Raw genomic sequence first — 15,268 nt, forward strand, 5'->3', positions numbered from 1 at the left:
CCACACCCTGGGGTGGAGATATGGTGAACAACCTCCCACCCGCTCTATGGTCGTTCACAAAAAAAACTGGCCCATTTGAATATGGCTGATTAACCCTCTCTGCACATACCACGCAGTAGAAGATTTCCAGGTTTCACATCACTGAAGCTATTAGCCTCAGTGAAACATATCTCCCCTCCAGCACTCTGCCAGTGACTTTGTCACAGTCTGACATCTGCTATCACTTCTATAACATACAAGTTACACTATACTGTATAACGCTTTATTCTTTTATGCTTGAAGGGAGGATTATGAGAAAAAGGCAGAAAAACTCTGCAGTAAGGTGATAGAAGTCCTGAAATGTGACGCTCTGGAAAAAAAAAACTTATGACCCTGTCGTTGTGCCACCGGTGGATTGTCTCCTGTCTTGTCTCTGCCTTGAAGCCACGTGTAAAGATATAAAGTCATTCTGTGAAGTTCTGAAAAATTTCAAAGACTTGATAAAACCTGGAGGTCACCTTATAATTTATAGTGGGCTAAATAGTACTTTTTATTATGTTGGTAAAAAATGTTTTGGTTCAATGTTCACCAAGAAGGAAGATCTGGAGATGGCCTTCAAAGAAGCCGGTTACCAGGTCGAAAAAGCCGTGTATACTCCACGGATGGATATGTCACACATGGATATTTCTGACTATGATGCTCACTATTTTATTCTTGCACGTAAACCAAAGTAATGCAAAATCTTCAACCACCATTTTAAAAAAAAATGCTAGTATACAATATATCTGCATGTATTAATTTGTATATAGAATTCAATATACCAGCAATTTTGTGATTTGCGGTTGGGTTGTGGCTGGAAAAAATAAATAAAAATAAAAAGATACTGGACAAATTCACAAGACTAAAATTCATATTTTCATACAACAGTGGATTTCATATGTGAATGTGATAATATGAGATGTATCCATTCAGAGGCGTAGCTAGGGGTTCAGCTGAGGGTGGGGTGAAACATCTGGGTGGACCAACTATGGAGGCGCCCCCTAATAGTAGGTATAGGGAAACCTCAGCAGATGACTTTACTATTATTGAAGATAAATCACCATACAAAGACCAACCCTGATATTACCGCCATACATTGACCATATGGTGGTAGATACCAGTCCTGCAGCACATATAAGAGTTATATAGATAGTGACTTACAGCTGACGTTTTTTCTGAAGGAGTCATCCACTTTTCCCATGTTTTCCATCTGGCCCAGACCGACATAACAACTTCTCCAGCCAGGACTCGTCTGCAGAGATTACAACAAAGACACATTTGACTTCTCGCATTACCAGCACCAACCCCAACTATTGCCAACCAACACAAACTACTCATCCTGCTGATACCCCGATACTGAGCTGGTGCTGCCGTATGTGTAATTATTACAGCAATTGCTGTTTGGCACAAAAACAGGGCCTCACAAACAATGCCCACCTTTGTTAAAAAGTAGATTTGATATAAAAATATTATTTAAATAATAGACAAATATTCTGTAGGTCTCCTGCAGGGTTTTTGACTAACTGCCTCCTCAGCAATCTGTGGCCAGCTGGTGACATCTTCCTTCCTGTGCCACGTCCAGGTTGTGTAGTCAATGTTCCTGTAACTTTGAACTTGTGACCTTTGCTTTCATCTGTATCTCTCGGAACATTCGATGTATTTGTATCTTTTTGCATCATTTTCCTTGTTTTTTTCAAAGCATCAATCTCTTCTCTTAATTTTTTGGACCACTCTTTTGACAACCCTAGAATATTAGTGTACTAGAGGCCATTGTTAAAATTCCCAAAGAACACCAAAAGTTGGTGTCTGTATATGGTTCAAGTCTGACTAAGTCAGGTTTAACAGCAAAAGGTTGCTCTACTAAGTACTAAATACTCTTGTTATAAAAGGAAATTGTTTCAAATGTCTCTACTATATCTATAGTGAGTCATCTAACAAAATCTATTCTGCTACAATGCTGGTCTCTGTTACCTTTGTGACAGTAAATCACCTGAACTACTCAATAACTCTACATTTCTGAGTTCTGCTACATCACAATAGTGAGTCATCTCTACTACATCGCTAAATTGGATCTCCTACCAATTCAACTCTCTTATATCGCTGGGCTCTGCTACAGTGAGTCCTCTAACATATTCAACTCTGCTGCATCGCTGGGCTCTGCTACAGTGAGTCCTCTAACATAGTCAACTCTGCTACACTGGTGGGCTCTGCTGCATCACAATAATGAGTCATCTCTACTACATCGCTACATTGGATCTCCTACAGGCTAAACTCTCCTATATCGCTGGGCTCTGCTACACTGAGTCCTCTAATATACTCAACTCTGCTACATTGCTGGGCTCTGCAACATCTCTACAGGTGTGAAGTTAAAGGTGTGCACAGAAGAGGTATCTGAAGGCCTTTCTCTGCCACATAAGAAAAATACAAGTATTACGAATTGCATATTTTGCAATAAGGCCCTGAAACTTCAAATTACAACTCCAACTACTATATTTGACCGAACAGAGAACATTCTTTAAGTTGCGTGACCTAATATAAATTCTTTTCTGAAATCACAGTCATAATTCATTGCCTAAGTTTGGATACATTTACGAAATATGTTGGCACTGTGACAACATCATAATATCACATGTATAGATGTAAAACTGCATTTTTCATCAAAATTGTAAGCCAAAGAAACAGTAACACACTTATCAAAAGGCGTGTTTGCTTACGGAACCCATCATATATTTGAGTCACCAAATCATAAGAGGCAAAGAAAAACTTGAGCAAATTTACTATTAAACCTACCGACACCAGAGAAAGCGGAGGAGCAGAGGTAAGAGACTCTGAGACTTTTTGCCTTTTTGCAAGAGGAGAAATACCAAGGTAAGGTAAGGAAAAAAGGAAGGAATGGCTCCTTGAAGTTAGAAACCTTAACATCTAACTGAGATTATTGCATGTGTCAAAGTTTTGTCAAACGTTTCAAGATCCAGTTTACTTTCACCCTAATGGGTTATGTCAACTCAATCTTCATTAGTGAGCGAAGGAGAATTTTGCAAAAAATATATATATTTGGTCACAGGCTTTAGAAAACCATGTAGTGACTAAGTACACAGGACTTACACATGTGATTTTTAACATTTGTCACAGTATTTATGACATAGAATAATCCAAGAACTATAGGTTGATCATACAGATTGCAAGGAGCCCAACTCATCACACCCATGAAAAAAAATCAAAGAGATGAGCAAAACTTCTAAAGAAGTAATTCTTTATAGTTTACCTTCAGCAGGATGGGGGAAATTATTACTGGAAGGGGTTCAGAATGGAGGAATTGTATATTACTGGAAGGAGACAGTATACTGCATTACACCAGGATGGGGGGCATTATTATTGAAAGGAACCCCGGATGGGGGACATTATCTCAAGAAGGGGCCAAGGATGGGGACATTATTACAGGAAGGGGCACATGATGAGGGACATTATAGCAGGAAGAGCTCAGGATGGGGTACATTATAGCAGGAAGGGGGGCATTATTACTGAAATGAGCCCCGGGTGGGGGACATTATCTCAGGAAGGGGCCAAGGATGTGGACATTATTACAGGAAGGGGCACAGGATGAGGGACATTATAGCAGGAAGGGCTCAGGATGGGGACATTATTACAGGAAGGGGCACAGGATGAGGGACATTATAGCAGGAAGGGCTCAGGATGGGGACATTATTACAGGAAGGGTCACAAGATGAGGGACATTATAGCAGGAAGGGCTCAGGATCGGGACATTATTACAGGTAGGGGCACAGGATGAGAGACATTATAGCAGGAAGGCCTCAGGATGGGGTACATTATAGCAGGAAGGAGCCCAGGATGTTGGACATTATTACTGAAAGAAGCCCAGGATGATGAACATTATGTGGGAAAACGCTCCAAAACTTTCACTCTGCTAAAAAAAAAAATCAGAAAAAAGTCTCAGTGTGCAAAAGACCTAAGGCTACATTCAGATATAGTTTTTTAGGACTGTTTTAGTGGATCCTCTTCAAAGTCCTCCCCAAAATTGCTTCAAAAACTCTGCAAAAACTCTTCCAATACTTTTTTATGCAAAATCCACTGTCCTGTTCACATGAGTATTTTTTTAGCTTTTTTTTCCCATCTCCTGGTGGAAAAAAAAGAAAGCACATGTCACCTCTCTGAAGTGGATCCTGAAGGAAACTTCTCCAAACTAGGGACTGTTCAATCAAAAGGTTGAAAGAGGAAAACAAATCTCTTGCAAAAGTCTTTCTTTCAGGAATAGAAAAACTCCTCCAAAGATTCCATAAAAAAGGAGAGTTTCTTGAAGCAGTATCTGCTTTAAAAACTTGTAGTGTAAAACTGTGTGTGCACATGTGACGGCCTCGGACGGTGGTTCTCCTCAACTCGCTAGCCCACCCTGAGAGATGGGGGTACTCGGAACCGGGCCTCCGGTGTAGTGTGGATGCAGTCGTGGCTTAGGCCTGGCCCGTGCCCAGGGTCGTCACATCAAAAATAAGGGCTAGGAGGGACGGTGGTAATCGAGTGGAATTTAATGACTATGCCACCTGTGGTGCCTGGTGATTCGCCACCAGCACTGCAGCAGTCCTCTGAGACGGGATGTCGTGGCAGCAGCCGATGGTACTACTCCCCACAGGCGGAGCAGGGCCTCAGGGCAGAGAAGACGAATCAGGGGAGTCGTAGTGGGTGGTGTTGTCTGGTGCCGCGCAGAAATAAAGGACCGGAGGCAATGGATGCAGTCTTCCAAGCTTTACTCACGTTGTTAGGCGTCAGCTGCAAGGCTTCTCCTCGCTCCTCACGGCGCGCTGCGGCCACCAGGAAGGGGTTCAACACACTCCGGGTAGTTCGGGTGCATGAATCAGGACCCCCGCACCAGAGTGTTCCCAGAATTTCCCACTAGGTCCTCTCCTGTCCGTATGTAGTGCGTGTTGCAAGGCTGGGTCTCCCTCTGGCTATACACAGAACAAGGGTACGGGTGGCGACTCCACTCTGTCCGTTACCCGGTGGGATCCACTAAGCCTCCGGAGCTTCTCTGACTAAGACGTGAAGTAGCAAAGTCAGATATCGGAGGCCAGTCCCCTCTTGCAGCAGGAGTCCCTCTGGCTTGGCCAGAATGAGGGTAGCAGGTGGCGTACGCCGCTCTGTCCGCATCCCCTGGGATCCTTTTGCCTGTGGAGCTTCTCTCCTCTACTCCCCTCCAGGCCTTCTTAGGTAGGGACCTTGACCAGGTAGAGGCAGCCGTTAACTCTGACCCGCTCCTCGCCTCAAGGCCAGAGTACGAGGACCGTGTATCTTCAACAGGCTGCAGGTTCTTAACAGAAAGCCACGTTCAGCGATGAAGATCACAATCAAAGACCTTGAACCTAAGATGGCCGTTGATTAAATATGAATTAGTAAGTGTACCTTAAAGGTGTGTCCTCCACCCTCACCCACTACTTGGTTCCCCCTAACTTTGGTTCCCCCCATCTCCTCTATCCCGGCTGGGGCCATCTATACACAGCGTGAGGCCGCACGTAGCCATCTATACACAGCAGGAGGCCGCACAGCGCCATCTATACACAGCAGCAGGCCACACGTAGCCATCTTTACACAGCGGGAGGCCGTACGGCGCCTCCCCCAGAGACAGCGGGAGGCCGCACGGCGCCATCTATACACAGCAGGAGGCCGCACGGCGCCATCTATACACAGCAGGAGGCCGCACGGCGCCATCTATAAACAGCGGGAGGCCACACGGCGCCATCTATACACAGCAGGAGGCCGCACGTAGCCATCTATACACAGCGGGAGGCTGTACGGCACCTCCCCCAGAGACAGCGGGAGGCCGCACGCAGTCACGCACACACAAACATATACAGACATATACATACACGCATAAACACATTTGAAACACAAAAATACATATAAACAGACATCAAACAATGATATCTGCCTGCACACACACACACACGCTCACTCAATCACACATACACACACTCACTCTCACACATACACACTCTCTCACACACTCTCACACACACACTTTCTCACACACACTCTCTCACACACACACACTCTCACACACACACTCTGACACACACACACACTGTGACACACACACACATACACACTCTCTCACACAGACACACACAGACTCACACAGACTCACCATCCCCCGGCTCGGCTCCAGTCCTCCTGCTCCTTTCCAGTGCAGCACTGCAGGCCGGGCGCGCACTGCGTGACGTCACAGTTAGGAGACACGGCCACGCACAGGGCCGTGTCTCCTAGCAGTGACGCGGCCGGGACAGCACAGGGAAGTTAACTGCTGCAGTGATGGCCCGGCCGGAGAAGAAGCAGCATCCGTGCGCCGCTGCTGGGGGAGCGGTCCGGGGGCCCCCCCGCCACTGTCTGCCAGTATGTGCCGCAGCGCTGCACATGTAATGAGGGCAATCTGGCCATAGACACCCTGGAGCCCCGGGCCCCCTGGAGGCCCGAGGCCCCGGGCGGTAGCCCAGATTGCCCTCATTATAATCTGCCTATGTATGTAATGTCACTGCTCTTAATGCGGCCTCGTATGCTGAGCCCACATCAACTATCAGCTGCAGGTGGACAGGAGCGGAGCTGTTAACCTGTTTAATGCCGCTGTCAATCTCTGACAATGGCATTTAACGCGCACTGGAAGGGGGGCGCGCCATTCCATGATCCCATCGGCACGCCCATAGCGTGATCATGGGGCACCAATGGGTTGTCATAACAGCCGGAGGTCCACTGGTCAGCCTGTAGCTGGAATTCATAGGAGATTGTGATTTGCATTATAAGCGATGAGCCAGCGTGCGCACTGCTGCTCGACACTTGATTGAGCATCGGGGTGCTCGGGCACACTTGTTACTCAGTTGAGTATCGCGGGTGCTCAAGTTCCATGCTCGAGTCCCCGGCCCACATGTTTGGCGCTTGTAAGACAGCCAATGAACATGCCTTTCATGTGGCACTAAAGGGTGTTTTTATACTTTTTTTAAACCTATTATATAAATAATTTAAAAAAATGACGTCGGGTTCCCCCTTTTTTTTGATAACCAGCCAAGGTAAAGCAGCCAGCTGCTAGTTGATATTATCAGGCTGGGAAGGTCCATGGATATTGGCCCCTCCCAGCCTAAAAATACGAGCCTGCAGCCGCCTCAGAAGTGGGGCACCACATTAGATGCCCCAATTCTGGCACTTTACCTAGCTCTTCCCGATTGCCCTGGTGCACTGGCAATATGGGTAATATTTTTTTGAGTTGATGTCAGCTGTGTAGTGTCAGCTGGCATCAAGCCCAGGGGTTAGTAATGGAAAGTCGTCTATCAGACACCCCCATTACTAACCCAGCAAATTAAAAGAAAAAAAAAGAACAGTCCCTGTTCACCAAGCGACAGTCCCTTGTTCACCAATTTATTAACCCCACAGCTCCGACGTAATCCATGGCAATCCCACAACGTCCACCGATTCTGTAGTACAACCTGTGGAGCTTCGTTCTGAAAATGATGCTTGATAGGTCACACCCAGTCAGGCTGCACTCTGAGTTGAGCCGGTGGCTCTGATGAGAGTTGTCGTCACTACCTGGCGCCTGTGAATAGCGGTCACTTTACTGCTATTCACAGACGCAGGAGACATTGGGGAACATTGACTACATTGGAGAAGCTTCGTGGGAACATCTTTTTTTATAAATTGGTGAACGAGGGATGGTGTGGGGGAGTCTTTATTTACATAAAGTATTTTTTTCTCTGTTTTTTTTTGTCAGTGTGAATAACGGCCGAACAGAACATTACGTTTATATAGCTTCCCATTTTGTTTGGTGCTCATGTTCAGGACTCGGTCCTGCTCAGCCCTTATTCACTTCAACGTCACTTTGACACACGATAAGGTTTTAATACTAGAGGCTAGAACCATCCCAAATTTGAGTACACCTTAACACTGGTGGGATGGCTTTTACGCTTTTTTGGATCAAAAACAATGTTTACTAATTGCCTAATGTTATTTATATGCACTATTGCTTTTACTTATTTACTTACAGCAGGGGATATGTTCATTTGGTTTCTGTCTTAGGTTTTGCATGCATACCAACTTATACTACAGTTCATTTTTTTCGGTTAACCATTTATTCAAGCATCCCACCCTTGCCAATAAATGTTGGGACAAATGGATGAACATCGACTACATGAGACAAATCCACTTAATCTCATATTTTAGTCTGTGTGGTAGAGCGGCTTGCTCAGCTGTACACGGAGGTAGACACGGAACACTGTCTCTTTATGATTCGGGATGGTTTATTAAAAACGGCATAAACCAATCTAGAGTTCATATCCGGCCACTCAGGGTTAACCACACATGGTTCAAGTTTAGCACAACAAATGCAAAATCCCCTCTCTCTGGAGCTAGCATTTCCAGAAACTGAACACCCCATGGCTCAAAGGGCTGGCTATTTAAACCCCAGACCACACCCTGGGGTGGAGATATGGTGAACAACCTCCCACCCGCTCTATGGTCGTTCACAAAAAAAAACTGGCCCATTTGAATATGGCTGATTAACCCTCTCTGCACATACCACGCAGGAGAAGATTTCCAGGTTTCACATCACTGAAGCTAATAGCCTCAGTGAAACATATCTCCCCTCCAGCACTCTGCCAGTGACTTTGTCACAGTCTGACATCTGCTATCACTTCTATAACATACAAGTTACACTATACTGTATAACGCTTTATTCTTTTATGCTTGAAGGGAGGATTATGAGAAAAAGGCAGAAAAACTCTGCAGTAAGGTGATAGAAGTCCTGAAATGTGACGCTCTGGAAAAAAAACCTTATGACCCTGTCGTTGTGCCACCGGTGGATTGTCTCCTGTCTTGTCTCTGCCTTGAAGCCGCGTGTAAAGATATAAAGTCATCCTGTGAAGTTCTGAAAAATTTCAAAGACTTGATAAAACCTGGAGGTCACCTTATAATTTCTAGTGGGCTAAATAGTACTTTTTATTATGTTGGTAAAAAATGTTTTGGTTCAATGTTCACCAAGAAGGAAGATCTGGAGATGGCCTTCAAAGAAGCCGGTTACCAGATCGAAAAAGCCGGGTATACTCCACGGATGGATATGTCACACATGGATATTTCTGACTATGATACTCTTCAAAATCTTCAACCCCATTTAAAAAAAAATGCTAGTATACAATATATCTGCATGTATTAATTTGTATATAGAATTCAACATACTAGCAATTATGTGATTTGCGGTTGGGTTGTGGCTGGAAAAAATAAATAAAAATAAAAAGATACTGGACAAATTCACAAGACTAAAATTCTTCATATTTTCATACAACAGTGGATTTCATATGTGAATGTGATAATATGAGATGTATCCATTCAGAGGCGTAGCTAGGGGTTCAGCTGAGGGTGGGGTGAAACATCTGGGTGGACCAACTATGGAGGCGCCCCCTAATAGTAGGTATAGGGAAACCTCAGCAGATGACTCTGCTATTACTGAAGATAAATCACCATACAAAGACCAACCCTGATATTACCACCATACAGTTACCATATGGTGGTAGATACCAGTCCTGCAGAACATATAAGAGTTATATAGATAGTGACTTACAGCTGACGTTTTTTCTGATGGAGTTATCCACTTTTCCCATGTTTTCCATCTGGCCCAGACCGACACAACAACTTCTTCAGCCAGGACTCGTCTGCAGAGATTACAATAAAGACACATTTGACTTCTCGCATTACCAGCACCAACCCCAACTATTGCCAACCAACACAAACTACTCATCCTGCTGATACCCCGATACTGAGCTGGTGCTGCCGTATGTGTAATTATTACAGCAATTGCTGTTTGGCACAAAAACAGGGCCTCACAAACAATGCCCACCTTTGTTAAAAAGTAGATTTGATATAAAAATATTATTTAAATAATAGACAAATATTCTGTAGGTCTCCTGCAGGGTTTTTGACTAACTGCCTCCTCAGGAATGTGTGGCCAGCTGGTGACATCTTCCTTCCTGTGCCACGTCCAGGTTGTGTAGTCAATGTTCCTGTAACTTTGAACTTGTGACCTTTGCTTTCATCTGTATCTCTCGGAACATTAAATGTATTTGTATCTTTTTGCATCATTTTCCTTGTTTTTTTCAAAGCATCAATCTCTTCTCTTAATTTTTTGGACCACTCTTTTGACAACCCTAGAATATTAGTGTACTGGAGGCCATTGTTAAAATTCCCAAAGAACACCAAAAGTTGGTGTCTGTATATGGTTCAAGTCTGACTAAGTCGGGTTTAACAGCAAAAGGTTGCTCTACTAAGTACTAAATCCTCTTGTTATAAAAGGAAATTGTTTCAAATGTCTCTACTATATCTATAGTGAGTCATCTAACAAAATCTATTCTGCTACAATGCTGGTCTCTGTTACCTTTGTGACAGTAAATCACCTGAACTACTCAATAACTCTACATTTCTGAGTTCTGCTACATCACAATAGTGAGTCATCTCTACTACATCGCTAAATTGGATCTCCTACCAATTCAACTCTCTTATATCGCTGGGCTCTGCTACAGTGAGTCCTCTAACATATTCAACTCTGCTGCATCGCTGGGCTCTGCTACAGTGAGTCCTCTAACATAGTCAACTCTGCTACACTGCTGGGCTCTGCTACATCACAATAATGAGTCATCTCTACTACATTGCTACATTGGATCTCCTACAGGCTCAACTCTCCTATATCGCTGACTCTGCTACAGCGAGTCCCCTAACATACTCAACTCTGCTACATTGCTGGGCTCTGCTACAGCACAATAATGAGTCATCTCTACAATATCACTACATTGGATCTCCTACCAACTCAACTCTCCTATATCCCTGGGCTCTGCTACAGTGAGTTCTCTAACATACTCAACCCTGCTACATTGCTTGGCTCTGCTACATCACAATAATGAGTCATCTCTAGTAAATCATTACATTGGATCTCCTACCAACTCAACTCTCCTATATCGCTGGGCTCTGCTACACTGAGTCCTCTAATATACTCAACTCTGCTACATTGCTGGGCTCTGCAACATCTCTACAGGTGTGAAGTTAAAGGTGTGCACAGAAGAGGTATCTGAAGGCCTTTCTCTGCCACATAAGAAAAATACAAGTATTACGAATTGCATATTTTGCAATAAGGCCCTGAAACTTCAAATTACAACTCCAACTACTATATTTGACCGAACAGAGAACATTCTTTAAGTTGCGTGACCTAATATAAATTCTTTTCTGAAATCACAGTCATAATTCATTGCCTAAGTTTGGATACATTTACGAAATATGTTGGCACTGTGACAACATCATAATATCACATGTATAGATGTAAAACTGCATTTTTTCATCAAAATTGTAAGCCAAAGAAACAGTAACACACTTATCAAAAGGCGTGTTTGCTTACGGAACCCATCATATATTTGAGTCACCAAATCATAAGAGGCAAAGAAAAACTTGAGCAAATTTACTATTAAACCTACCGACACTAGAGAAAGCGGAGGAGCAGAGGTAAGAGACTCTGAGACTTTTTGCCTTTTTGCAAGAGGAGAAATACCAAGGTAAGGTAAGGAAAAAAGGAAGGAATGGCTCCTTGAAGTTAGAAACCTTAACATCTAACTGAGATTATTGCATGTGTCAAAGTTTTGTCAAACGTTTCAAGATCCAGTTTACTTTCACCCTAATGGGTTATGTCAACTCAATCTTCATTAGTGAGCGAAGGAGAATTTTGCAAAAAATATATATATTTGGTCACAGGCTTTAGAAAACCATGTAGTGACTAAGTACACAGGACTTACACAGGTGATTTTTAACATTTGTCACAGTATTTATGACATAGAATAATCCAAGAACTATAGGTTGATCATACAGATTGCAAGGAGCCCAACTCATCACACCCATGAAAAAAAATCAAAGAGATGAGCAAAACTTCTAAAGAAGTAATTCTTTATAGTTTACCTTCAGCAGGATGGGGGAAATTATTACTGGAAGGGGTTCAGAATGGAGGAATTGTATATTACTGGAAGGAGACAGTATACTGCATTACACCAGAATGGGGGGCATTATTATTGAAAGGAACCCCGGATGGGGGACATTATCTCAAGAAGGGGCCAAGGATGGGGACATTATTACAGGAAGGGGCACATGATGAAGGACATTATAGCAGGAAGAGCTCAGGATAGGGACATTATTACAGAAAGGGGCACAGGATGAGGGACAGTATAGCAGGAAGAGCTCAGGATGGGGTACATTATAGCAGGAAGGGGGGCATTATTACTGAAATGAGCCCCGGGTGGGGGACATTATCTCAGGAAGGGGCCAAGGATGTGGACATTATTACAGGAAGGGGCACAGGATGAGGGACATTATAGCAGGAAGGGCTCAGGATGGGGACATTATTACAGGAAGGGGCACAGGATGAGGGACATTATAGCAGGAAGGGCTCAGGATGGGGACATTATTACAGGAAGGGTCACAGGATGAGGGACATTATAGCAGGAAGGGCTCAGGATGGGGACATTATTACAGGAAGGGTCACAGGATGAGGGACATTATAGCAGGAAGGGCTTAGGATCGGGACATTATTACAGGAAGGGGCAAAGGATGAGGGACATTATAGCAGGAAGGGCTCAGGATCGGGACATTATTACAGGTAGGGGCCCAGGATGAGGGACATTATAGCAGGAAGGTCTCAGGATGGGGTACGTTATAGCAGGAAGGGGCCCAGGATGTTGGACATTATTACTGAAAGAAGCCCAGGATGATGAACATTATGTGGGAAAACGCTCCAAAACTTTCACTCTGCTAAAAAAAAAAATCTGAAAAAAGTCTCAGTGTGCAAAAAACCTAAGGCTACATTCAGATATAGTTTTTTAGGACTGTTTTAGTGGATCCTCTTCAAAATCCTCCCCAAAATTGCTTCAAAAACTCTGCATAAAATTCTTCCAATACTTTTTTATGCAAAATCCACTGTCCTGTTCACATGAGTATTTTTTTAGCTTTTTTTTCCCATCTCCTGGTGGAAAAAAAAGAAAGCACATGTCACCTCTCTGAAGTGGATCCTGAAGGAAACTTCTCCAAACTAGGGACTGTTCAATCAAAAGGTTGAAAGAGGAAAACAAATCTCTTGCAAAAGTCTTTCTTTCAGGAATAGAAAAACTCCTCCAAAGATTCCATAAAAAAGGAGAGTTTCTTGAAGCAGTATCTGCTTGAAAAACTTGTAGTGTAAAACTGTGTGTGCACATGTGACGCCTCAGATGGTGGTTCTCCTCAACTCCCTAGCCCACCCTGAGAGATGGGGGTACTCGGAACCAGGCCTCCGGTGTAGTGTGGATGCAGTCGTGGCCTAGGCCCGGCCCGTGCCCAGGGTCGTCACATCAAAAATAAGGGCTAGGAGGGACGGTGGTAATCGAGTGGAATTTAATGACTACGCCACCTGTGGTGTCTGGTGATTCGCCATCAGCGCTGCAGCAGTCCTCTGAGGCGGGATGTCGTGGCAGCAGCAGATGGTACTACTCCCCACAGGCGGAGCAGGGCCTCAGGGCAGAGAAGACGAATCAGGGGAGTCGTAGTGGGTGGTGTTGTCTGGTGCCGCGCAGAAATAAAGGACCGGAGGCAATGGATGCAGTCTTCCAAGCTTTACTCACGTTGTTAGGCGTCAGCTGCAAGGCTTCTCCTCGCTCCTCACGGTGCGCTGCGGCCACCAGGAAGGGGTTCAACACACTCCGGGTAGTTCTGGTGCATGAATCAGGACCCCCGCACCAGAGTGTTCCTAGAATGTCCCACTAGGTCCTCTCCTGTCTGTATGTGGTGCGTGTTGCAAGGCTGGGTCTCCCTCTGGCAATACACAGAACAAGGGTACGGGTGGCGACTCCACTCCGTCCGTTACCCGGTGGGATCCACCAAGCCTCCGGAGCTTCTCTGACTAAGACATGAAGTAGCAAAGTCAGATATCGGGGGCCAGTCCCCTCTTGCAGCAGGAGTCCCTCTGGTCTGGCCAGAACGAGGGTAGCAGGTGGCGTACGCCACTCAGTCCGCATCCCCTGGGATCCTTTTGCCTGTGGAGCTTCTCTCCTCTACTCCCCTCCAGTCCTTCTTAGGTAGGTACCTTGACCGGGTAGAGGCAGCCGTTAACTCTGACCCGCTCCTCGTCTCAAGGCCAGAGTACGAGGACCGTGTATCCTCAATAGGCTGCAGGTTCTTAACAGAAAGCCACGTTCAGCGATGAAGATCACAATCAAAGACCTTGAACCTAAGATGGCCGTTGATTAAATATGAATTAGTAAATGTAACTTAAAGGTGTGTCCTCCACCCTCACCCACTACTTGGTTCCCCCTAACTTTGGTTCCCCCCATCTCTTATGTCCCGGGCCGGGGCAGCACCCTGGTGCATACAAGCCCCCCACAGGACAGGAGTGGTGTAGTGTTGAGTGATGAGGTGGGGTCCTGAGAGGTGCTCCATCCTTACCTCGGAGAGGAGATACCACACCTCAATCTGAGGTGCAGTACCCCTGTGGCGACTGAACCCTCAGGGGCGCCACACACATAGCCTTACAAAGGTTCATATCTGAAAAATAAATTGTAAAATATTAAATATCTATAACCCATATGTTTACAGGTGACTCTTTGATGGAAATTGTCTTTGACTGCCAATATATATATATTATTTTTGCAAGTAAAGAGTTAACATTAATAATTACTATCAGGTCTAAAGCATCTAACAGTGGATCTAAGGACAGAACATCATGGCCACCAGTGACAGCTCCCCGCAAAACTACATTGATCACTTTAACCCCAAAGATTACTTACAGACGTACTACGAGGCAAAGGAAGGACTGCTTTATGGAGAATGGACGGACTTTGTATTAAGAAATCTACATGAAACGTTCTCTAACGGTACAGAAATATTTTGTTTGTGTTCATTTTTCTATTCCGTTTCATACAATAAACTGATTGAAACTATTCAATGATGTCATTTAGAAAGTTACGATTACTCAGATCAGTAGTTTAATAAGTTTAAAAGCGTATTCTAATTCTAATTCTAATTTAACTAATCCTATTTATCACCTATATACTAGTTACTAGTGTTAGATTGCTGGAACTCCTCTTATATGTAGGACGCAAAAGAATCAGTCATCCTCAAACAAGGGAAAAACGTAACACATCAATATCAGTTTGGTGGGGGGTCTAATACCGAGGACCCCCTCGGATCAGTTGAAATTTGCTCTGGCATC

General features: G+C 44.4%; 1 protein-coding gene and 1 long non-coding RNA gene across 2 annotated transcripts in view; one reads left to right on the forward strand and one right to left on the reverse strand.

The window, feature by feature from the left end:
• Window positions 1-1,179: 1,179 nt before the first annotated feature.
• The window catches only part of LOC141172618 (uncharacterized), a 126,909-nt gene continuing 112,820 nt past the window's right edge, over window positions 1,180-15,268 (reverse strand). Inside the window, exons 2-3 of the long non-coding RNA XR_012252498.1 lie at window positions 9,623-9,713; window positions 1,180-1,270 (exon numbers count right to left, since the gene is read on the reverse strand). This is a non-coding gene — a long non-coding RNA (uncharacterized lncRNA). The remainder of the gene's footprint in view (window positions 1,271-9,622; window positions 9,714-15,268) is intronic.
• LOC141172616 (nicotinamide N-methyltransferase-like) overlaps window positions 11,439-15,268 on the forward strand; it is a 55,340-nt gene continuing 51,510 nt past the window's right edge. The window contains exons 1-2 of the mRNA XM_073657018.1: window positions 11,439-11,547; window positions 14,741-14,930. Of these exons, the coding sequence (XP_073513119.1) occupies window positions 14,780-14,930 (151 nt within the window). The 5' untranslated portion in view covers window positions 11,439-11,547; window positions 14,741-14,779. The remainder of the gene's footprint in view (window positions 11,548-14,740; window positions 14,931-15,268) is intronic.

Source organism: Phyllobates terribilis, unplaced genomic scaffold (assembly GCF_046119375.1).
Source record: "Phyllobates terribilis strain yellow unplaced genomic scaffold, ASM4611937v1 Scaffold_12__6_contigs__length_324123572, whole genome shotgun sequence".
Lineage (NCBI taxonomy): Eukaryota > Metazoa > Chordata > Amphibia > Anura > Dendrobatidae > Phyllobates > Phyllobates terribilis.